The 25439-nt window shown below is 43.2% G+C and overlaps 1 protein-coding gene across 1 annotated transcript in view; it reads left to right on the forward strand.

The window, feature by feature from the left end:
• Positions 1-21673, forward strand: part of KDM3A (lysine demethylase 3A) — a 63873-nt gene extending 42200 nt beyond the window's left edge. The window contains exons 12-26 of the mRNA XM_082852334.1: positions 952-1166; positions 4034-4186; positions 4325-4420; positions 4803-4930; positions 6670-6865; positions 8136-8308; positions 8683-8919; positions 10176-10347; positions 12845-12932; positions 14121-14251; positions 17465-17584; positions 17665-17804; positions 19065-19241; positions 19323-19457; positions 20032-21673. Coding sequence (XP_082708460.1) covers positions 952-1166; positions 4034-4186; positions 4325-4420; positions 4803-4930; positions 6670-6865; positions 8136-8308; positions 8683-8919; positions 10176-10347; positions 12845-12932; positions 14121-14251; positions 17465-17584; positions 17665-17804; positions 19065-19241; positions 19323-19457; positions 20032-20112 — 2242 coding nt within the window. The 3' untranslated portion in view covers positions 20113-21673. The remainder of the gene's footprint in view (positions 1-951; positions 1167-4033; positions 4187-4324; positions 4421-4802; positions 4931-6669; positions 6866-8135; positions 8309-8682; positions 8920-10175; positions 10348-12844; positions 12933-14120; positions 14252-17464; positions 17585-17664; positions 17805-19064; positions 19242-19322; positions 19458-20031) is intronic.
• Positions 21674-25439: the final 3766 nt, after the last annotated feature.

Raw genomic sequence — 25439 nt, forward strand, 5'->3', positions numbered from 1 at the left:
ATATAAGGCCCACAGAACTCATAGTCAGCACTTCTTCCTCTGACTCCTGTACGACTCAATGACTGTTACGATACCAGTCATACCCTGCTTCCCTGGGTGTTTTATGTCTACTTCTGTGTCTCCAGCTAGATTGATATACAGTGTTGTGTTTAAATAAGTCCAAAACTATTGCATAGCTTAGGAAAAACATGGCAGATGTCAAAGATGCTGAAAGAGAATGCAGAAAATATTCTGCTTTTTGCTCCACCTTCTTAGGTACCGAGGCTCATCCTAACACTGCCTCGTATTCCAGAAGCTTGCATGGTGATTTGTAGCTAGGATTCCTAAGGGTGTTGAATACCTCATGGATCTGTATGGTCATGGCTTCAGTGTTGTCTAGGGTTAGCCTTCCCCTCCCGAGCATTACTCTTGCAGCAGTAGTTGTGTTCAAATTTGGTCAGATTATTTGTCACCTTCTGTTTGTTATCAGTTTACTTCTGTGGTGACTTGTGACTGTTCTTGCTATTAAGTTCCAAGTCAGGCAGGTTCAGTAGCTGTCCTTGGAAATGACCTGAGTAGATCTTGGTTCGAGTGGAAAGCACAACTCCCTCTCCCTGCCAACCCCCTATGTCTTTTGGGGGAAAACGTGGAAGTTTTAAAAATCTTTCTATTGATGTTGCCAAGTAGCAAGGGGCTGCAGTTATGGAGATTATAGAAAACTGGGAAGGAAACACTTGACTTAAATAACATTTCAAAAGTAACAAGACGTAAGTCACTATTTCATGTATGTAACTGGGAAGGAAATGCTTGACTTAAATAACATTTCAAAAGTAACAAGACGTAAGTCACTATTTCATGTATGTAACTGGGAAGGAAATGCTTGATTTAAATAACATTTAAAAAGTAACAACAAGATGTAAATCACTATTTCATGTATGTAACATCCTTTTTTTATTTTTTCACTCCCTCTAGGTTACAGTTCAACAAACATGGTGTATTGCGGGTAGAAGGCTTCTTAACACCAAACAAGTATGACAGTGAAGCAATTGGCTTGTGGTTGCCTTTAACCAAAAATGTTGTTGGGACTGATTTGGACACAGCAAAGTATATCCTGGCCAACATTGGAGACCACTTCTGTCAAATGGTGATTTCTGAAAAGGAAGCTATGTCAACTATTGAGCCACACAGTAAGAGCATCTCTTAGGGGGTAGGATTTTTGAGTCCAACTTGATTTTTGTTCCTAAATGACACCTAAATCCTAATTGTATGGATTTCATTTTCACCCGGAAGTGCAGATGACTTTGGTATAATGAAGTTGCATTTTTCCTTTTGTAACAGATTCTGCCTGTTGATTTCATCAAAGTCAGTGATCTACCTGTGGGGTTTGTTTCAGGGCAATTACTAAATTTTTTGTTAAGAAAGGTAAAGGTGAGGTGGCGGTGGAATTTGCATAGCCTTACCAACAAGTGTGGACTCACCAAAAGGGGGTTATTTTAAGACAAAGGTTCTTAAGAAAACATTTCAAAGAAGATAATGGACAGGCTGTACCCTAGACCTACTGAATCAGGGTCTGAGGAGGCTGGGACCCAGGCATGAAAATGGGAACAAGCGCAGATGAAAATGATTCTGTTAGAGTCAAGGTTTTCAGGGAAAACTTGGAGGTTCCAGCCAGGTGTGCAGTAAACCACAGAGATCAGTGTGGGTGACACATTAGAGCCAGACCTCCCTCATGACATCTCAAGGTACGGTGTCGAAGAGGACAGCACACCTCTTGTCTGTATGCCCTTAGAAGTGAGGTATCCAGCCAGAAGCACCAAGGGGCATCTGTCATTTTAAGTCTCACACTTTGTTCCATCATTTTAACTTTTCCAAATGGTGGCAAGTTAAAAGTGAAGCCTTTCCATCCCTCTGGTAGATATCTTTTCAGACTGCATAGCCAAATATGTTTCAGTATAAGCATCCACACATCCTGAGCTTAAGAACTTTGGTTGTAGGCCCCAGGAACGAACTGAAGCTAGCCTAAGCACAACAGTAACTTACTGGATAAGTTTGAACACTGTTATCTCTCAGAGTCCAAGGAATGGGAACTGACATTCCCAGGAGCGGGAACTCAGATCTAGGTGGGGTATGGGATTGTGAGCTCCACGGGCAGCCAGAGTCCTGCTAAAGTGGAGAGCAGCTTTGTAATCACTGTTCTGTTGGGGTAGTAGAGACTCTGATAAGTCAAGAATCGTATTGAAGTTGTTTTTCCTATAATCTATTTAGGACAAGTGATACTGGTTTTCCATTTTCAGTAGAGATACAAAAGTTTTCTTCTTGTATACTTTTAAGTAAGAGAAGATTTAAAGAGAAGTTCTTAAGTAACTGGTCTAGAGGTAGTGTATGAATGACTGGGTTGCAAAAACAATCTTTTGGAATGTATTAGTAGCTTCCTGAATCGGAAGGGCTGTTTTAAGCTACTGATGTTTTTTCTTTGCTCAAGGTGAGTCGTCTGAAAAATGTGTCCTTAAAGATGTAATTGTGATTAAGGTTTCCTCCTTGCCTATTTGATTATCCTGTTCCTCTTTATTTCCTCTGTGACAAGCTGGTCAGCTGGAGAGAGGAACTCACTGTGAGTGATACTGAAAGATGCCACCACAAGGTGTCGCTAGAGAGGGGGTGGGGGGTACCCTCTGATCCTGAGATTAGGAAGCAGGTCTCAGCTTTTATACATTTATTCTGTCTTTTCAATGACAAATAATCATTAAGTAGGTGGCTAAGAGATCTAAGACTACTCTCTAATAAAAGTCTAATCCAAGTGACCAAGGTGAAGTTCATAAAATCTCATGTGTAAAATGCCGCAAGTTCTATGTATCGTGCACTGAGCTTTCACATTGTAATGAAACGGCAGAGGTTCACTCAGCAGTTGGATTAACTTAAAGCAAACTGAAGTTAGTCATTTCTTTTGTGGGCAGTCTGAAGAAAGAAGTAACCACTGACTGGATTAGGAAAAGATGTTCTCCGTAGAACACGAATGTGACAGTACTGATCCTGTCTTGTTCGAGAGAGAGACAGACAGAAAACAGTCTTCTGATCAGCAGACGTTGGGCTTTTCTGTGACGCAGGAAAATGTCCTCCCTTTGCTCTTACTCCTTGAAGCTTTCTCATGCCGTATGTGGCACTCCTCCACGGTCGGGGGGTGGGGTACGCTTTCCTGCCCAGTCCTGGAAGGCCCCTCTCTCCAGTTCTCGGTCTTTGGCCACTGGAACAGAAGATGCTGCTTCATAGAATTCGTGATCGTGCCTCAGTCTGTTGGCGCTACTTGGTTAGTATGAGTCGGTCCTGGGTGCCTGCATCCCTCCTGGCTCTAAAAATGGAGTTTCCGACACTGGCCTATGACGGAACCGACTTTGGACCATTGTGCCCCCCACTAGTTAATGCGCTGCTCCCACCAGGTTTCCCTCAGCGCCCTGGGCTTTTTAATGGGCAGTCTGAGTGGTTTCGGGGCATCTGTGAATAACCTGACTCTCGGCACTGAAGGTTGGGTTTGTGTATTTGAGTCAATTATTTTTCCTTTGGAGAAAGCATGGTCCGTGTTGCCTTTAGAGTCTCAGATGGTCTCATGACCCAAAATGTGAAGAACCACTGCTCCTTTATATTTGTGTCCGAACTCCAGCTTGTGTAACTAATGCTGCTTTTTTCACTGACTTACTCAGCAGGACTTACTATGCAGAGCTCCTTGGAGGGTGGGGTGGGGTGTGGGGATAGGGTACAGCCTGAGCAGGGATTCTGCTTGCACGGAGTTTAGTCTCCTACAGGGAAGTAAAACTGCTCCTGACTGCGTACAGTGTGAAGAGGCCTGAGTCTGAAGTACAAATACAAGTTGATGGGAGTGCTGAAGGAATCCAGGAGGGCTTCATGGCGGTGGTGGGGGATTTGAGATGGGCTCTGGAGGCTGAACAGTTAATGGGAACTCCAGTGAGAGGGAGGAATGGCATCAGCTCCCCTCCCACTTCATGTTTTATTTCAGGAGCCCTCTCGTCCCCAAGACTAAGTGATTTATTGATTTTTGTAGGACAGGTTGCTTGGAAGCGAGCTGTCAAAGGTGTTCGAGAAATGTGTGATGTGTGTGACACCACCATCTTCAACCTGCACTGGGTGTGTCCTCGGTGTGGGTTTGGAGTGTGTGTGGATTGCTATCGGATGAAGAGGAAAAATTGCCAACAGGGTGAGAACTGACTTGACTCTTCTCCAAGCCCCTTATACTCTTAAATTAAGCCTTTCATTGATTTGTGGTTGATGGATTTCTGAAACTTTTGGGACCAGCGTCCATAAAGAGCAATTACTACAAATCAGTTATTTGCAGGCGCTGCCTACAAGACTTTCTCATGGCTGAGATGTGTGAAGAGCCAGATACATGAACCAGAGAACCTCATGCCTACGCAGATCATTCCTGGAAAAGGTATTTTGTGTGGTGCAATGCTTTTCCTTTCCCTGTGTTTTGGGTATCATAGGGGCTGGTAGTTCGGTTTTACTTTGTGTAGTACGATCACTTGCTGACTTTATTTTAGTATGTACCATAAATTGTCGAGAAATGTATTAAATAATGTCCCCAGACTTTCTGGTAAAGGCCTTGTAAATAGTTTTGTAAACGGAAAGAAAATGGCACATTTGGGGCAAGGCATACTTAGGACGTAAAGGGGGGAGTTGTAAGCACCCTAAAAAAAAAAAATGCTGCTAAAAAAAAGTTATCCTGTTAGAAATATAAGCTTTTGTTTTGTAATGTTGAGGTTGAAAGTACCTAATATCCTTGTTCAGATGTTTGCCTGTGCCCTTTTTTTTAGCCCTCTATGATGTTGGAGACATTGTTCATTCTGTAAGAGCAAAATGGGGAATAAAGGCAAATTGTCCCTGTTCAAACAGGCAGTTCAAACTCTTTTCAAAGCCAGCCTCAAAGGAAGAAATAAAACAGGTATTACTGTTTATGCTAGATTCACCATCCTGTGCTTGTTGTCTGTCTGTTTTCAAATAACCCAAGGATTCCTGTAGTATATTTGAAAGGAACATGGGGAGAGCTGTCAGTGGAAAGAGATAGTTCGTGGTTCACGTGATACTTTATAGACCCATTCTCAAGTTTCACATTATTTTTGTGGGCCTCGTTTGTAGCCTCTTTGAGTAGGCTTTTAATTTTGTTCCTTGAAAAAGCAAAAACCTGTTCTATTATAGTCTACCTAATAAGTTGCTGTCAAATTTGTATAGGTTTTTTAACTTCTCATGTTTTACACAGTAAAAATTATTCAGATAAGCTTTACAAATTTTTTAATTACTAACTATGTTTTACCCATAATATATATGAAGAATTGAAGGAAATAATCCTGAAACAAACCTTTACGTAGCTCTCACTCCACATAAAAAAATGTACATGTCCTTGGTGCTCACATGCCTCTTCCTGGTGACATTCCCTTAACCTTCACCATCCCATCTACCCCCCCAACTGTCTCCCTTTTTCTTCCTCACCCCAGTAATCATTCCCACATTGCTTTTAGTAATCAGAAATTATTTTACATTTCCATAAAGCTGTGGTGTTGAAGGCGGCATAGGTAGAAGAGTTTTGATCTTTGTAGTCAGGACTGAATTTGAATTCTTTTTCTGCCACTTTCCAGTGGCATGTATAACTTTGGCTCAAATGAACTGATGTATATATGCTTCAGCTTCCTCATCAGTAACAGAGGAATAGTAAACAGTGCTGGTAATTGGGCATCACAGAACTATATCACATGTAGAGTGAGGGCCTGGACCACAACAGGAATTTGACTCTCCTTTTTCCTTCTTATGTATGTATAGACGCACTAGCTGAGTTGTCAAGGCAGTTTTTTAAGTAATAGAAAAATAAGTGGTGTGTTCTGTCTGTCCAGTTTTTGTTGTTCTTGTTCAGTTTATGTTTTGAATTCTTTTTAGGGCTGTTCATCAATTTTTTTTTTTTGCGGTACGCGGGCCTCTCACTGTTGTGGCCTCTCCCTCTGCGGAGCACAGGCTCCGGACGTGCAGGCTCAGCGGCCATGGCTCACGGGCCCAGCCGCTCCGCGGCATGTGGGATCTTCCCAGACCGGGGCACGAACCTGTGTCCCCTGCATCGGCAGGCGGACTCTCAACCACCGCGCCACCAGGGAAGCCCACGTTCATCAATTTTTAAAGCCTACTACACTATGCTAAATCAAAAGAGCATTTTCTGTTTTCTGCATCCCATTTCCTTCTGGATTCACAGCTGTATTTCCTACCTTGCCTCATTTATTCGTTCACTCACTCAGCCACTGGGTTTTGAGTGCCTATTCATGATACAGGGGTGAGTTCACAGGGGAGATGGGCACAAACTGGGCGTTCCAAAGCAAGATGGTGAACGGAGCGATAGGGACATGAACAAGCATGAGATGGGGATACGAGGGTGGGGGTGGATATCTTGCTGTATTTACATTCTTCACTTGCATCTTATATTTTTACTAGTAATACTTAAAAGCTAAAAGATTAAAATCTCTCCTACATAGTTCTGCTCTGTTGTTGAGAGATTACTGCAGTGGTGGTGATGTCCAGGGCTATTAGGTGGTTTTGTTTTGGATATTTCTCTCTTACTGGTGAGCAGTTAGGGGAGAAGGTAAGAAAAGGGAAACGTAATTTTTCAGCTTGTGCAAGATTCTCCTTCTGCACTCACCACAGACTTCCTTGGTTGGAGAAAAATCGACTCTTGGTGCCGGGCTCCAGCAGAGCCCCTTGGTGTTGGAGCCCGTGGCTGTAGGTGGGGAGGCTGCGTCCAAGCCGGCCAGCAGCGTGAAGCCTGCCTGTCCAGCCAGCACATCTCCTTTGAACTGGCTGGCAGACCTGACCAGCGGCAATGTCAACAAGGAAAACAAGGGTGAGTGTTTCCTGCCTCCCTGAGAACTTTCGTCTGTTCCCAGAGGGTCCTGGCAGCCTTAGTTACGGTGAGAACAGAGCGGTTAGAAGTAGTGTGGAGTGGAAAGTGGTTCCCTGTAGTCGCCCTGAGACCTGACACACACGCAGCGCCAGAGAGAGAACTTCTGCTTACGATAGAACTCTAGGTAAGGTTGAGATTGTGTCTGGCAAGAATGGAGTGGGCTGAGACGTGTGTGTTTTAATAGTGGTTTTTGCCTTTCTGCCTTTAACCCTGTGTGTATTTCCTGTTTTGTCTAAGTTGCAATGTCCTGGCTTCAGCTTTATTTATTTCATCTGTGCTGTTGTCTCAGGATGCTTGATGATAGTATAAAGAACATGGGTTTGGAATCAGGTAGTTAGATTAGGATTTTGGTGATTCTGCTTTCTGGCTGTGTTAAAGAAAGGAAAATTGCAGATCAGCTCCTTTCATGCAAAGATCCTAAACAACATCTCAGTGAATAGAATTTAGCACTATAAATAAAAGAATCATACGGGGTGACCAAGCAGAGCTTCAGAAATGCAGCTGTAGTTTTAACAGTAAAAAAGCGGGGGAAAAGTCATGTGAAGAGATGCAGAAAAAGAGTAAGATTCAAAGCCTATTTATAATTTTTTTAAAAAAACCTTAAATTAGGAATAGAAGGGAACGTCCTTAATCTAATGAGTTTCTACAATAAAACTAACAACAAACATCCTAAATTATGATTGAAGTTTTTCATTCGTTGAGTAATTTTTAAGTTTCCCTCTGTGTTCAGGCATGACACAAGGATTCCTGCTTTCACTCCTTTATTAAACATTGTATTGGAAGTTTTAGCCATTTAAGTCAGTAAGGTAAACAAAGAGATGTTAGGATTGGAAAGAAAGGGATGGAACTGATGGTACTTTTAAGCAATCTAATTATACATGGGAAAAGTCTTAAGAGAATCTGTATTTGTAAACGTATCTATCAGGGTTGACAGTTACAATGTTAGTTTACAAAAATCAATTGTATTTTGTATACCAGGAACAAACAAATAAAAACTGCAGTTTACCATAGGATCACCTTGGATATTACTGGATATTTATTTTTTTAACAGCAGTTGGAAATCCATGTCTAAATCAGTAATGTCATTTATCCTCTTAAGTTTTCTGGGTTCTAGTAAATGAAAACCAGGTAATTCTGTCAGTAGAAGGCTCGTAAGGGATTTGCCTCTTCAGAATGCTTTTCCATCTGGATGTTTTTGATTTGTTCTTAGAAAAACAACCAACGATGCCAATTTTAAAGAATGAAATCAAATGCCTTCCACCCCTACCCCCCTTGAGCAAATCCAACACAGTCCTCCACACCTTTAACAGCACAATTTTGACACCTGTAAGCAACAACAATTCTGGTTTCCTCCGAAATCTCTTGAATTCCTCTGCAGGAAAGGTACGCATTTATTTTACTGTTTATTACTCCACCTTGTAAAGATGAATTGGAGTTAGAGTAGGGAGAAAGTGAAATAGAAAGCAGGACGAGTCCCATGCTCTCCTTCGTGGGTACAGAGGCTGTGTCACTGGCACATGGGCTTCACATGGTTAGAATTCTGGGCTGGGTCATTTTCACCTGTCAACACTTTTTCCTGTACCCACTTTTGAGAGCTGTGATGTCAGGCAGAGGAAGAGGACTTACCTTCTATTCTCTCGTGGCTTAGCTTCTTTCCTGGATATGTAATGTATGCTCATCCTACCGTAATAGGAATGGGTTTTTTGATGGTAGGAAATGACATATTTAAGACTCGTGGTTTTTTTTTTCAAATTCAGACAGAAAATGGACTCAAGAATACACCAAAAATCCTCGATGACATCTTCGCCTCTTTGGTGCAAAATAAGACCTGCTCCGATTTCTCTAAGCGGCCGCAAGGACTGACCATCAAGCCCAGCATCCTGGGCTTCGACACCCCTCACTACTGGCTGTGCGACAGTCGCCTGCTGTGCCTGCAGGATCCCAACAACAAGAGCAACTGGAACGTGTTCAGGGAGTGCTGGAAGCAGGGGCAGGTAAGCGGGGCCGCTGCTTTCCAACCCACTTCACGTCCCCGTCTCGGTGCCTTTGGTAGGCTCCTGACAACCCCCCTCCCCTGCCCCCTTCCTGGATTATGAATGGCATATACTTTATCTCTTCTTATTGTTTACTGTGGATACAGTTAGAGCAGAGGGTGGCTGTGAGTCACAGACATGTCTTCTGTATTCTCTGATGAGGTTCTGATTGCTTCCAATCAGTCATCCTTGGATTTTTGATGAGAGCATTCTGGGCTCTTGGTGATTCTTGTGTGATCAACTTCAATAGGAGAAGTGGGAATATGACTACGGCTGGTGGGGTTTGGGGGATTACACAACATAGGATAAAAATCAGGCATCCCTCTTCCATGAATTAGAACCTTGTGCTGAAGACAACCTTAGGTGGCCCTGAGCCATGTGGTGTCAACCTGGAACTGGTGTGTAGTCTCCCAGGGGAAGGAGCCTGCTTTTTAAAGGGCAGTGATGTTCAGTCTTAAGGTTTGGTTGATAGTTCAGGAGACGCGTGGCTTCGCAGACCTGCTCCTCTGCCTTCTTGTTTTCGTTTATGTTTTCTGGATCTTTGTCTTCTCTTCTGGGCCAAATGGAGTCCTCACTAAAGGAACACTTTGCTCTTGGACAAGGCCAGGACTTGGGGAATTGCCAAATAGAAAAATGTATGTATTTAACCAAAAAAAAATTATTGTTTTCAGTCCTGTGTTCTAACGAGATTTGCTCACGATGACAATGACAGACCGAATACAGTCCACCAGCATGTTCTGTTTAGATAATGTTTTTTAAAAGTTGAACTTGTTGCCCGTATTTTAGTCAGGCTCTTTCACATAAAGATCAGGATTTGTGGCTTGTCTTGGATAACCAAAGACGTGGCAATCCAGGGCCATATCCCTGCCTGCTAGCAATAAGCTGCAGGCCAGAGGCAGCATCCTCTTTGGACCGGGCGCTCTCGCTGCCTTTGTCTCTGCTTCACACCCCCTGCCCAGCCCTGGGCCTTGGCATTGGTATTCTGTGAGTAGTGGGATCTGAGTTGGAAGGTGTGATCCTTGCTCTTCGAAGCTCACTAGTGTCGTTTGAGGGGTGTGTGTAGCAGGTGACTCAGGGGACTAAGCTGTCACTTTGGGATCTGAGACTGGGGACCAGCCACAGAGAAACACGTCAGCAGCTGTTTGAGAAAGGGCTGCCTCGGGTGAAGGGACGGAGCTGGGGGAGTTCAAACTAAAGTCTTCGTTCTCTCCTCTTAGCCAGTGATGGTGTCAGGGGTGCATCATAAACTGAACACTGAACTTTGGAAACCGGAATCCTTCAGGAAAGAGTTTGGAAATCAGGAAGTTGACCTCGTTAATTGCAGAACCAATGAAATCATCACAGGAGCCACAGTAGGAGACTTCTGGGATGGATTTGAAGATGTTCCGAGTATGTATTAAAGACCTTTTAAGGGGATTGAGGATGTGAAAGGAGGGGGCACGGGAGTAGCAGCAGTCTGTGGCCCTCCAGCGGCAGCGACAGCATTTTCTGTGACTCTGGAGTTTCAAATCAGTGTCTTATCTCCTCTTCCCCTTTCTTTTTACAAAGTTTATGCTTTTGAACTGAGGCAAATTTGCTTTGTAGTTCCTTAGAGAGTGAGGTTTTAGTCACCTCTTCTTCAGGTGGCTCCAGGTCTGTCCTGTGACAGAAATGTGCCCAAGGGGAGGGGAGCACAGAGCCAGGGCTTGTGACTCAAAGCTCGTGGTTTTATATAGCCTCTTTATTATGTTTAACAAGATAAGTAGAGCTGAAAGTACCAGAGAACGTGAATCCGCTGAACGCACGTTATCCTGATCACTGCCTGCTTCACCTGGGCGAGGGGTCACTGCCTGCTTCACCTGGGCGAGGGGGCACTGCCTGCTTCACCTGGGCGAGGGGGCACTGCCTGCTTCACCCGGGCGAGGGGGCATGGCGGTGGTAAGGAGGCTTGAATGTCTGGTGCCGAGCTTGGGCCCTTTCCGTGCACTGGCCAGTCAGTAAACTGTTTGCAAGAACCCCTTCGTCAGCACAGGCACCTGGCCTCATGCTCCCACCCGCACTGGAGGGCTTGGCCAGTTCATTCTTATTAGACGCAGTAATTCAACTTTGCTCATTTATCATTTTCATTCTTTCACGACATATTTTTACCTTGTAATCTTCTGCTTCCTTATTTCCCATTACCCACGTTTGCAGGTTATGGCCCGCACTTTCAATGAACTTTAGAACAAAGGTATAGCTAACTCTAAGTAGGGCATGATGGGGGTTTCCACACGTAGAGGTTAAGGTTGGGTTTCAGACGTAAGGTGTTTCCCTGGGGATCAACGTCTGAGATGGGGGAGGAAGCAGGACTGGGCTGGCGGAGGGGCGGGCTGCGGCGGAGGCCAGCGGAGCCTCAGCCAGCCTGGCAGGGAGCTCTGTAGCAGGCATCGCCTCTCATTGTCTCAGACTGGGCTGAAGTGGGGAAAGTCAGGGCCTTCATCCCCTCACCTCCCTCGGCCTCCAGGTGCTGGTGCCCCAGGGAGGGCATGACCTGGCAGGACAGCTCTCTGCAGCTGACGCAGACCCCAAAGCCGTGTCTGGGCAGCAGGTCCTTTGAAAGGGGATCGAGGGCCACACATACTACAGTGTGCTTTCCAGTTAGGCCTGGGTTCAAATCCTGACTCTTGATATGTACTTGCTGTGTACGTGAGCTTGGTAATTGCATCTTTCTGGGGCTCACACTTCCTCATGCCTGCAAATGGTTACGGCAGCCCAGAGTCCACCGCAGCCTGCCTTTTCCATACTGATGATTCTGCTGCCCAGACCCCCCGGTACACCACCCATGCTGAGACGCCACTGGTGTCCTGAACATACACTGTACACGTATTTTCCTGTGTTTCTTGTCTCCTGGAGTGTGCACCTGTCCAAACTAGGTTATGGGACTCGGTTGACTACAGGACGCTATACAAATGTTAGTCCTCATGAATATAAGGTTTGAAACTGGGTTCCAGTTTTAGTTCTGCTGTTTAATTTCAATAGCTGGATGGCCTCAGGCATATGTCAATTTCCTCATCCCAAAGTAGAAATATTAAATAGTGCCAGATCTCATTGGGATGTTGGATTTAGTTATAAGGACTAAATGGTTAAAACACTTGAGCAGAGACTGGAACACAGCAAGAAGTGAAATAATAGTTATCATTGCTGTTAATCATAATTGTCAACATATTTTTTTCAATTAGAGCTCCTTGGTTCTTAGTTCCTTCACATTACCTGCAGTGGGTAACTGTGCTATTACAAAAAAATAGTTCTGACTAAACCCTGTATGTGTCACCTAGAAGATGGGGAGGCGGGGGAGAGTGGGCCCTATTAGCCCTAGTTGTCCCTGGACAGAACATCAGGTAGCTTCAGTCTCTCTGAGCAAAGTAAGTCATTTCTATTTCATGCTGGCCTCAGAAAACTGGGTTTTCTAAAATCTGTGGCCCTTTGATTGTTAAATTGCTGTTCGTTAGTTGGGGGGCTGCTCACTTCTTCTAGAACACTGTATAGGAGGAGATTGGATCTGTCAAAACACCGCCTATGTGGAATAGACAAAAGGGACTGGCTGAAATCTCAAGGAGTAGCAGTTGAATAAGCATTTAGAAAAGACAGGGCTGTAATACAAACTAGTTGGTGATCTTCAGTTTGCTACCCCTTGCTGCTTCCTGGGTATGAATGGATTTCTCGGCACCGTAGAAATGAAATAATTGGCCATTTGCAGGAGGGGAATATTGAAAAATAGTATTTGTATATCAGATGTATCAGGTTATGAAGATCTTGCAGAGATAAGTTTTATTTGCATTGTTAAGGCTTAAAGCGCTAATTTGCCATCCATTTTGGTCTGTTTCTGAGTATGAACAGTAGCAATTCAGTAATTCCGGTTACCTTGCAGACCGCTTGAAAAATGAAAAAGAGCCAATGGTGTTGAAACTTAAGGACTGGCCACCAGGAGAAGATTTTAGAGATATGATGCCCTCCAGGTACGATTATGGGGAGGGGAGAGATGATCCTGTCCTTGACTTGGTAGGATTAACTTTTTTTGAGGTGGTAAGATGAAGTTACTGACTTTTAAATCTGGCTCACTAGTGAAAACTCCACGCACTTCCCCGGTAGTGCTCCGCCAGAGAAGAGGCCGACTCAGACGTGCACACACTGATGTGGAGGCAGGAGTGAGATCAGACATGCTAGGGTTGGGTATAATAGTGATATCGTTGCTTTAGACAAGACAGCAGAATTGCTAGATCCATTTTCCTGAATTGAGCTTGAACCTTGCAGAGAATCCTCAGAACTAATGAATAATATATCCCTTAGTGTCACTACTTATCATCAGGAATTTGTTGCTCAGATTTTTGTCTGCAGTATTCGAGATCATTTTTTTTTTTTGTGGTACGTGGGCCTCTCACTGTTGTGGCCTCTCCCGTTGCGGAGCACAGGCTCCGGACGCGCAGGCTCAGCAGCCATGGCTCACGGGCCCAGCCGCTCCGCGGCATGTGGGATCTTCCCGGACCGGGGCACGAACCCGCGTCCCCTGCATCGGCAGGCAGACTCTGAACCACTGCGCCACCAGGGAAGCCCTCGAGATCATTTTGATATATATGTGTGATGTAGGAGAGAAAGAAGATGTCTTTGTTCATAAGTACTATAATTCTAATCTTAAATATTGGTTTTTTTAAATTTATTTTTTATTGAAGTATAGTTGAATTACAGTGTTGTGTTAATTACTGCCGTACAGCAAAGTGAATCAGTTATACATATCTATACACTCTTTTTTTTATGTTCTTTTCCATTATGGTTTATCACAGGATATCGAATATAGTACCCTGTGCTCTACAGTAGGACCTCGTTGTTTATCCATCCTATATATTCCAGTTTGCATTTGCTAATCCCAAACTCCCACTCCTACACTTTCCCAACCCCCTCCCCCTTGGCAACCACCAGTCTATTCTCTGTGTCCCTGATTCTGTTTCATAGATAGGTTCATTTGTATCATATTTTAGAATCCACATAGAAGTGATATATGCTAATCTTAAACGTTAATGATAGCTATCTCCATCTTCACGAGCACAGGTATTTTCATTGTTCCTTTTGGTGTAGAAGGAACAAATCAAATCCCACGATATATTAGAAACACAAGCTTATTTTGCAAATTCATGGTTCTCTTGTCCTAGGTTTGATGATCTGATGGCCAACATTCCACTGCCTGAGTACACAAGGAGAGATGGCAAACTGAACTTGGCCTCGAGGCTGCCAAACTACTTTGTTAGGCCAGATCTGGGTCCCAAGATGTATAATGCTTATGGTAAGGAAGAAATGGCTCACTTGAAAAAATTATTACAGAAGTAAGGCAAGTCAGAATGTTTGGAACATTGATTTTTGGGGAGGGAGAGATGGAAAACGTCTATAACCCTAACCCTTAACACAGCAGTAGTCTTCATTTTTGCATATTTCCTTTCATTCCTTGGCCACGTGTATGTATATTTCCGTTTCATAGTTGCAGTTGTAGGGCACATGCCATTTTAAAAGTTTCTCCTACACCTAATATTATACAGTAAAATCTTTACATGTTGCTTAATGGTTTTTAGTGTGATCGTTTTTAACGGTTGCATGGTACATAATTGAATGAATGTAATTTTATTAATTGTTTTAATGTTGCCGGACGTTGAGGTCAGTCTGCTAGCATTCCAGCTGTTTCAGCATCTGCTACTCTTAAATTCAATGTTCTGTGTTGGTGGGTAGTAGTTAGCTACTTAAGCTAGTACTGAAAACACCCTTGGAATTGTATTTCTCCGATTTATTTCCTTCCTCCCATAATAATCCCAACTCCAGTCTCTCAGACTTGAGGGTGGCAGGCCAGAGTCTTCTGGCAGCTTTGCCACGTTCTCCAGATGCTGTTGGGAGAGGGAGGGCTTGGACCTCAGCCCCCCACTTCTTCTGTTCCGGTGGGGTCGCCCGGGGAAGCGCCTGGAGTGAGCTCAGGGGACATTCCAAGAGGGGAGTTTACCTTGGGAAGTTGCCACAGCCTAGATGCCCAGATGTTCCCTTCCCCCGAGCCCTTCAAAGAAGCTGGATGGCTGGGACTTCAGGGCATATTCTGTTCACAGGGAAGATTTGCAATGAATTTACGTAAATGGAAGCATTTTTCCACTAAAGCAAATGGTGTAATGTTGCAGAGTGATTATCCATGCCTCACAGAAATGATGCAGCTTTACAGGGTAGAAGTGGTTATTTGAGAAGTTCTCAAAATAAATAGTCGGCTTGGTTTAAATGGCTTGACAGCAACTCTTTTCCTCCTAGATACCAACAGATAGAGGGCAGTGTTACTCTATAATAGCTTTTCCTATCAAAATTGTTCCCGTTCAGAGTAAGCAGTTAGGGATTGAAAATAAAGAAAACGTGTTCATTTTCAAACACCTCACACCTTATCATAAACATCATTAAAGAGCAGTCATTTTTCAAAAGTTGGGTGACTGAGCTGTGACTCCTCTGCAGATGACGTAGAGTGAAAGGCTCTTTGGAAAGACCACACAGTCACCCTCTCTCCAGCTCCAGCACCAGCACTACACATGGGGACCAGGACTTCAGGACAATAGAGGGGACGGTGACCTGATCAGGATATCCAAGGGGCATCTAGTGGCAGGTCTGGGAGGAGGAAGGACTTAAGTCTCCTAATTTCTAGGCTTGACCTAGCCTCCAACCCCAGTGCTCTGTCACCCAGCAGCCCCTACGGTGTCAGCTTGTGTTCTTTTCATAAAAGTCCATGGTGTGTTTTGTTTCAGGATTTTCTATTTTCTGGGAATCCTTTCCCTGGGACCATTGTTTTTGGTTCCATCTGAGTTCAGGCTCTCTCAGTTTAGAGCCTGGTTTTATCAGTGTGCCGTCACCCGTAGCTGGGATTGGCTGGACTTGGGGCTGACGGCTGGGTAGGTGTCATTTCCTTCCTCTTCTGCGGAACACTTTTTACTCAGTTTGGCAACAGCCAAACCAGCAAGCGGCTTCTGACGAGGCTCTGAGACTTGCTCACCGTTCCTCCCTCGTCCCAGCTCCGTCTCCTTCCTCCTGCCCCGTGTTAACCAACACCCTGACGTTTGTGTTTATCATTTCCTTACGTTTATAGCTTTACCGTATGTTCGTGTTCCTGCAGAACATTCTTTAGTGTTTAACCTGCCTTTGCGCTTTATATAAATGCAGTCAGACTTCTGGGTGTTCCTCCGTGCCGTCGTGAATAATTGTTCATTTCATTCGTTTGCCTTCTCTCGTGTTAATTGTTTTTTTCTCTTCTCAGATTTTACTTGTTTATTTTGTACTATAGAAAATTTTCCAAATGCACTGAAAACGTGAGAGTCCAGGACAGTGACTTCCCATATACTCATCCCCCAGTTACAACAGCTCTCAGGTTCTTTTTCCATAATTGTTTCCTTATTTCCTCCCTTTATATTTTTCCTTTACTATTTTAAAGGAAATCTCATATATCCTATGATTTTTGTCCAATATCTGTTGCTTTACCTCCTCCTAGGGCTGATATTTCAGCAAACTGGAAAGAAAGGAAAGTGCAGCAGAGCCCTAGGGCCATGGTCCACGGTTGAAATGATAAGGTCCCCTCTCCTGTGTATAGCTGCTCCTAAACCACAGGCCCCTGCAAGCCAGAGAGAAGTTCCTTGGCCTCCGAATGAGACAGGGCTGCTTCAGGGCCTGGCAGGTTAGAAAACAGCCTCGGCTTGCCCACCCGAGCTATGCTTGGCTCTGCTGCCCATTCAAGAAGCAGTGACTGCATGTCAGGATGTGCGTCCAAGGTAACTGCAGGGCTTGGCGAGCCTCAGGGTGAACGCTGAACAAATGAGCCTTCTCCTGGGGTAAGAGGTTAGCGTCTCGGATTATGAGTACCAGCATGGACCTCGTGCTCAGGCTCACCTCTTCCGCAGACGAGGGATCCAAGGAACATGTGGGCAGCGTTCCTTCTTGCGCTGAGTACATAGTCATTTGAGGTCCCAGCCTTACCCGTTTCTGAGGGGGGTTTCTGTTAGACTCCCCATCTTACGTCTTACCCCAGAGTCCTTCTAGTCCGTGTCAACCAAAGCTTGAGCTCCCCTGCTTGAGCAAACATCCTTCTGGCAAATCCAGCCTCAGGAGAGTCCACTGTACGTTCCCGGGCCCTGCTTTCTAGGTTTGGCTTTCTTTCCTTGCCAGCGTATTGACTCATTAAAAAAATATGTTTAAAAATAATTTCATCAAGGATTTTTAGTTGTTCTCAGCAGGGGGAAACCTATTTTGCCTATCACCAGAAACAAGTGCTAGTGTTAGGAGCTGGTTTTTTATTCTTACAAATAAACATTTAATAAGAACTTTTTTCCCCAAAGTTGAAAGGATAAAATAACTTAATGTTAAATATTGTTCCATTACTTTTACATGATTAGAAAGGTAGCTTTTAAGTTTTGTGACCACGTATTCCAGGGAGTGGGAAAGACTCAGGCAGTCTTTGCTGTCTCGGTAAATTTAAGGCATTTTCTGTTTGCAGGATTAATTACTCCAGAAGATCGGAAATACGGAACGACAAATCTTCACTTAGATGTATCTGATGCGGCTAATGTCATGGTCTATGTGGGAATTCCCAAAGGCCAGTGTGACCAAGAAGAAGGTAGGGTGCTGAGCATGAAAGTGGGGCTTATTCTCTGAGCTGGGACGTTGTGGTCTGATGTTTGCTCTCTCTTGCTCCAGAAGTCCTTAAGACCATCCAAGACGGAGATTCTGATGAACTCACGATAAAGCGATTTATTGAAGGAAAAGAGAAGCCAGGAGCCCTCTGGCACATATATGCTGCTAAGGACACAGAGAAGATACGAGAATTTCTTAAAAAGGTGTGCTCCTTACCCTATGGCATGTGAAGAGAGAGAGGCAGAATAGCAGTGTTATACTACATGTCGAGACCTGACTGGGTTACTGGAGAATAAGCGCAGCTTCCAAAGTTAGATCTGTGCATCTCAGATTGGATAGGCTGAAGCCGGTTGCTAAGGAACAACGATTTCTAGATGATTAGGCTCACACCTCTGAAAAGAGGGAAACTTATCTTTTTTCTTATGTCTATGTGTTATGTCATAGTGCATTTGGAGGTTTTTGTGCTCTCCCTTCAAGGTAGTTCCTCTGATGATCACGTAGTGTCTATTTGTTTTTATTGCCTTAAAAATCTAAGCACTTCAGAAGTCCATGTATCATTTCTTTGCTCTCGATAGCTGTGTTCCAAGTGAGTTACTAAGGTCCCTGTTGGTTTTATCCACCCTCATTTAGTAGTAGGTCAGGAAGACCTCACACCCTACTGTGGCCATTAGCTTATGCGGGAAAGGGATACAGGGACTTTGAAGATTCCAGGTTTCCAGTAGTTAGCAGGTTGTTCAGCAAGGGTTCTGTGTGGAAGTTCTAGGCAGCTGGAAAGATGGGCATATTCAGTTTTTAACCTGTTCGCCACTGAGGCTGCTAGTTGCGGCCCAGATATCTGTGGCTGGTATTCTCCAGTTGTTCACGAGGAGTGGATAGGAACGCTCCTAGCCTGCTGCCTGGTGCCAGGTTAGACCCTTAACCAGCATTTGCTTCAATCAAGATGTTTCTCGCTAAGGATAATTTGACTCTTCCAGATAACCTGCCGGTCGCCATACTGTCCCTTTGATAGTGTCACCCTGAGTCTGTGCTGTCAGATACTGGGTCTAGAGTAAACGAGTTTAACCTACAGCCAACTGTGGGACTGTTTCATAACTCACATTGTTAAGTGAATACAGATGTTTAAGAACTGCAGTCTAGCAAGTCTATTTCTAAGGAGCTTAAGTCTACTGACATTCAAAAGCCTAGGCCAAGATACTGTCCTAACACAGTGTTTACAAAAATATGCAGACTGCCACTCACGGTTTACAGGAAGTGACAGAAGGGAACCCACATTTTCCTTCAGTTTCCCCTTGGGTCATTCAGTTAATGTCTTTGAGTGCTATTTTCTCTTTCTGCCAACAGGGACATGTGTTAAAGAAGGCCTGACATTTACTGACTGACTGCCCACACTGTCCAGGGGGCAAAATGCCCTCATGGAGACCCAGCGTGTCACCCAGTTTCATAATACTCGGAATGTGTTCTAGGTATCAGAAGAGCAAGGTCAAGAAAACCCCGCAGACCACGATCCCATTCATGATCAGAGCTGGTATTTAGACAGATCACTAAGGAAGCGTCTTCATCAGGAGTATGGAGTCCAGGGCTGGGCCATCGTGCAGTTTCTGGGAGATGTGGTATTTATCCCAGCAGGAGCTCCGCATCAGGCAAGCACCATTACTTTAGTCTTCATTCTCCTTACACTGTAAACTTCGGCACGTGTGACTGTGTGGCCTGTTGTCTTCCAGGTTCATAACTTATATAGCTGTATCAAAGTGGCTGAAGATTTCGTTTCTCCAGAGCATGTTAAACACTGCTTCTGGCTTACTCAGGAATTCCGCTATCTGTCACAGACTCATACAAATCATGAAGATAAATTACAGGTAAAAATGGCCGCGATTCCTGGCATTCTCTGACTCTGGCTCCGTAGCTCATTACTGACCCTATAAAAATAATCGGCAAACTTGACCATACCACCACACTTGGTACAGTGAGTTGATGAACTGGCTTTATGTCTAGTCCTGCTACCTACTTAGGCAAAGGAGGAATAAACATGGAGGAAATCTCATTCTGGTTTAGAGGCTTTCAGTAGTGAGTCATCTAACATGATTCCATGTTTGGAAAACAAGGGAAATAGATAAACTCTGAAAAATAGAGCTGCACCTTGGGGCTTGCTTGTGTCTGCGCTCACTGGGGGCAGGGCCACGTAGGATCAAAGCCTCTGGAAGGGGGAAAATGAGCTTTTAAGTTCTTCAAAGGAGGCATGGGTTTAAAATGTGTATAAAATAACAGCCTAAAGGAGCCCAGGGGCCTTTCAAGTATTATTAACATTTCATATTGAATTTTGAGTTTTAAATTTCAAGAGCATGGTATAAAATTGGTAGGGGGAAGGTTTATTCTTACGGACAGATTTTAGATCTCATGGTAAACTGACCATATTTTCTCTCGTTTTTTCAGGTGAAGAATGTTATCTACCATGCAGTGAAAGATGCGGTTGCTATGCTGAAAGCCAGTGAATCCGGTTTTGGCAAACCCTGAGGGTCCCAGAGGCGCCTTACCCCTGCACATTGGAAGTGAATTACTGGCAGCTGTTCAAACTCTTCAGGCAGGAATCCTGTGGACTTTGAGACTCATGTTACCTCATCTTCTTTTTTAAACTGTACCCACCTGGTAAGGGTACTCTGTCTAATGTATATTTCTAGTGTTTACAGACACTAAATGTGTATATGTAGTAACTATTTACAGAACATGCATCCTTAAACTGTGACTTCTCACCTAGTGCAGAGCTTCTACCCAGCTGTAAAAACAGAACCCCGTATCAGCTCTGGAACAAGACCTGCAGTTACTCCCCAGCTGTGTGGTTGGACAGCTTAGTCAAATGGGTTATAACTCTTAGGAATCACCGCGCAGTTTATTTGGGTTGTGTTTTGTTGTGTCTGAGTACCCTCTCCCCGACCCCTTAGGGTTCAGAAGGGCAGTGGAGGAAGCGACCACCGACGTTTGGATGTTGTATTGCCTTAGGACTGGCATTATATAGCAGAGGTCAACTACTGCACCATTCTTGGGGTTAACCATCTTTAGTTAAACGGAGTTTTAATTTAAATGAAGCTTTGCTAATTTTAAGTGTTAAGCATTTTGCATTAAAGTATTCATATAATGTTTTGACTCTGTTTATTGGCATTATTCTCTGGTTGCAGAGTCAACACACACTTCATCAGTGTTACAGGTGTAAGAGTTTGCGCCAGGAACTCATCTTAAAAGCACAGAAATTTGATGCTCTAGTGATTTCTGAGTGGTTATTACAATGCTAACATGGAAACAAGCTTCTCCCCAGCCAAGCTGAAACTTCTGTCACACTTTCGTAAAGGAACACCACTGATTGATTAACTACCTTTACAAGTGACAGTTAACCAAAAACCAGATAGTGACGGGTTAAATGGTTCTAAAAAGGTAAGAGATCAAAATTCTTTGTCTCTCTTCTGACCCATTATAGTTTAAGAGTTTACAAAGGAAAATGAAATTATTACAAGTTTTAGAACGGTAGTATCTAAAATAATCATCTCTATGAAGGAAGAAAATAAAGAAGCCACTTTCCTATAGCTCATTGATTCTCCTAGACAGCTGTAGCTGTACTAAAAGGAATTAAATTGAAATCAAGTCGCGCAGACAAAGGCCTAGAGCCTGGATTTTTACCTGTGAGCTCAGAGTAGGAGATCGAAGATCCCTGCCTAACGTCAGCCCACTTCAAACCAAAATCTTTCATGGATGAACTTTCAAAAACAAAGTTTTCTGAAAAGAATAAGTAGAAATATCTACCTACCTTAGTGGGAAACGTCTTCCCTGGGAATTTCTTACCAGAAGCTTCGTTATACAGTTTTGGATCTAGAATTGGCACTGTTGATTAGAAATCTCCAATAGGCAAAAGAAGAGGAAAACTTGCATTCTCTATAGAGAAAATCACCTTCAAGCCAGGCCTCACAGGAGTCCCACAGATGGTTCCAAGGACTGTTATTCACAGTTAAATGCACTGTATCCACAAATATGGAAACTGAACTCCACCACGAGCAAGAGTCAATGCAAACCGGAAGCTGCCATATTAAACGTGCCGAGTTTGTAGGTTCTGGAATGACCAGCACTTATTTTATATTCTGAAGTGTTCAGGATGTTTGAAGAAATGAGAGTATAGGAATATGATGAAAGAATGAGATTGCCAGAGATGACCAGATTTGGAAAGAAGCTGAATAGAACTTAACAGAAATGAGACATGATGGTTAAAATTAGAAATTCAGCACATGAGTTAAGTGGCAGAAAAAAGTTCTTTTACAAACTGAAAGATTGGTAAAAATAACACAAGACAGCATTGAGTAACAGGAAACTGTAAAGAAGTGTTAACTTATAAGGCGGACACGGAAAAGTATAGGTTTGACCATCAGTGACAGAGAATTAAGAGACTGGTGAGGGAGGGTGACATTCTGAGACTGAAATTTTTCCAGTACTGACATGTCAGATTGAAGAAGCCTAACTAAATCAAGCAAGATAAATAAAACAGCCACACCTGTGCCCAAAACAAATAGGTTCTTAAAAGTACCCAGAGGGCTTCCCTGGTGGCCCAGTGGTTGAGAGTCCGCCTGCTGATGCAGGGGACGCGGGTTCATGCCCCGGTCCGGGAAGATCCCACATGCCGCGGAGTGGCTGGGCCCGTGAGCCATGGCCGCTGAGCCTGCGCATCCGGAGCCTGTGCTCCGCAACGGGAGAGGCCACAACAGTGAGAGGCCCGTGTACCACACACACACAAAAAAGTACCCAGAATGGGGAAAAACATTGTAAACCTTCAAAGAGGTGACAGACTTAACAGCTGACTTCTTAACAACAACAGGGGGAGTCAAGAAAGTAGATGCTACTCTTACTGTGCCAGAGAACATGCCTGAAAATAAGTCTAGACACAGCAAAATGATTTTCCCTGTTCTTACTGACATTTTCAGATAAAAGCCAGTTTCTCTTCAGGCCCTTGCTGAAGAAACTTTTCAGAATATCCTTAGGATTAAAAAAAATAATAAGAAAAAGAAAAAAAGAATATCCTTAGGAAAAAAAGTAACCCACATCATGATGCAAGAAAAAACGGTGTACAATGGAAACTGTAAATTCATGGATAATCTTAAGCAACAGTGGAACAATATTTTTAGAAGTCTGGATAAAGTTCCTCTAAAAGTTAAACACAGAATTAACACATGATCCAGCAATTCCACTGCTATGTTTATACTCAAAAGAATTGAAAGCAAGGATTCAAGCAGGTACTTGTAGACTCATGTTCATAGCAGCATTATTCACAAGAGCCAAGAAGTGGAAACAACCCAATAGATGAACAGATAAACAATGTGGCATATCTTTACAGTGGAATATTTCTCAGTCTCTTAAAAAGGAAAGAAATTCTGACACAGGCTACAACATGGATGAGTCCTGAAAATACACTAAGTGAAATATGGCAGACACACAAACGGACAGATATTGTATGATTCCACTTATAGGCGGGACAGTCATGTTCCTAGAGTAGAGACAGGAAGTAGAATGATGGTTACTGGGGCTGAGAGCAAGGGGAACCAGCAGTTACTGTTTAACGGTTACAGACTTTCTGTTTGGGATGATGTTGTACAACATTGTAAATGTCCTTACTGCCACTGAATTGTACACTTAAAAATGATTAAAATGGTCAATTTTGTGTTATGTGTATTTTAACCGAAATAAAAATTAACTCCAAGTAGGAAAAGCTTTTGGAGTTGAATGAGAAAAATGACATCCTTATTTTTTTAATTGATTAAAAAGGCAGGAAAGAAGGAAGAAGTGGGACTTTTCTAAATGCAAGTTTCCCCCACTATTCAGAAGTATTGAAAGTAGAGGTTTCCTCTGAAACCTTTCGCGAGCGTAGAAGCAGGTACCTTAGGACACATCCAGCTAATGGATGCACAAAATAAATAGACATAAGGCACAGATGCTCACAGACACAGTTCCAAGCTATGGCGCCTTGATGCTGAGACGCTGAGTGGAGTTTCCTGGGAAGGAGCTTGGCAGTGCCGCTCTCACTGCTCAGGAAGCATGCTGCCTCTGTAACACCTCTCTGCAAAACAAACGCTGAATGCTGTTTTCGCATTTTGCCTTTTTTTTGGTAAAAGCAAAAATCCTCTTCAGATTTCTTTCAGTTAGCAAAAACAGGTACTAATGTAGGTATTTCGTAAAAGTGAAGTAGTGTAAAGCGAACTTTCAACAAGTGGACGATACTTGTGCTCCAGTTGCAAGATAAAGATGGTCTGACTGGATTAAGTAAAAGACTTGACTATATACTACTTACAAAAGATACAGTTTGTAGGTTAGAAGTAAAAGCATGGAAGAAGTTATATCGCGCAAACGCTAACTGTATGAAAGCAAATAAGGCTCTGTTAATACCAAAGTGAGTTTAAGATAGGGTTTTACCAGAGAGAAGTTGTTCTCACAATCATGAAAGGATTCATTCAGCAGGAAGATACAGTAATCCTAAGTATGAACCTAATAACAGAACTTCAAAGTAAGATGAAGCAAAATTGGACAAAATTAAAGGAGAAAACAAGTTCACAATTACAGCTGAAGATTCTCACCCACCTCCTTCTGTAATTGATACAATAAACGTATAAAACCAACACAAATATAAAATATTTGAACCTATCAAACAAATGGACACTTGTTAGAAGACTAAAGCCAGTGGCTGCAAAATACACATTCATTTCAAGTGCACATTGCTTATTCAAGAACAACCACACACTGCCCCAAAACAAAGGTAACTATGAAATTCTCAAATGTCAAGAAATTAAGCAACATGCTTCTAAGTAACCCATTGATCAAGAAAAAATCAGAATGGAAATGAGATACTTGGGACGGAATAATAAAAATACCACCATTCAAAAGTGGTGGAATTCAGTTTACAACAGTGCTTAGATGGGAATGTAGAGCTTTAAATGTATGTGTACGGGACTTCCCTGGTGGCCCAGTGGCTAAGACTCCGTGCTCCCAGTGCAGGGGCCTGGGTTCCATCCGTGGTCAGGGAACTAGATCCCCCATGCCGCAACTGAGAGTTCACATGCTGCAACTAAAGATCCTGCACACCGCAACAAAGATCCTGCCGGGCCACAACTAAGACCTGGCACAGCCAAATAAGTAAATAAATAATTTTTAAAAATGTATGTGAAGTAATGTTTCTTTCTAAAATGTTTAGTAGAAGCACTTCATCAATGAAAACGTGCAGTAGGATTTTTAACAGAGGATTCAGTTTTTTCAACAGATCTAAGACTATTCAGATTTTCCTTTTTTATTTACTATATGTTTTATGTTAGCTATGGCCTTGTCATATGTGACACCATATATATTCAGGTGTGTTCCCTCTATATTCACTTTGTTGAGAGTTTTTATTAGAAATGGATGTTGATAGCTCCCCGTCAGCCATATATGATCCTGAGGGTAAACAGCCAATACTCTTCAGTGTACTGTGTTGCTTGCATTTTTTACAGACTGTGGTTTGTGTTTTCACATCCTGTAATGTCTGCAAAATGCCCATCTGCATCTGCTGCTTCTAGTAGGAAGAAGAGGAAGGCAATTACTCGAGATAAAAAAACTCAAGGTAATTGCCCAGCACGAAGGTGGCAAGCCAGTAATGATCATCGCACATGAGTTAGGAATTTTCCATTGATGATAACGATCTTAAAGGATAAGAAGTGAATCAATGATGCAGTGAAACAGCATCAATTAAATACACCATCATCACGAAGAAAAGAGCTGGGCTAATTGATGATACTGAAAAATTACTTGTCACGTGGAAGACCAGATACAGAAACGTGCACCAC

The sequence above is a fragment of the Leucopleurus acutus genome (genome assembly GCF_964270905.1).
Source record: "Leucopleurus acutus genome assembly, chromosome: 12".
Taxonomy (NCBI): domain Eukaryota; kingdom Metazoa; phylum Chordata; class Mammalia; order Artiodactyla; family Delphinidae; genus Leucopleurus; species Leucopleurus acutus.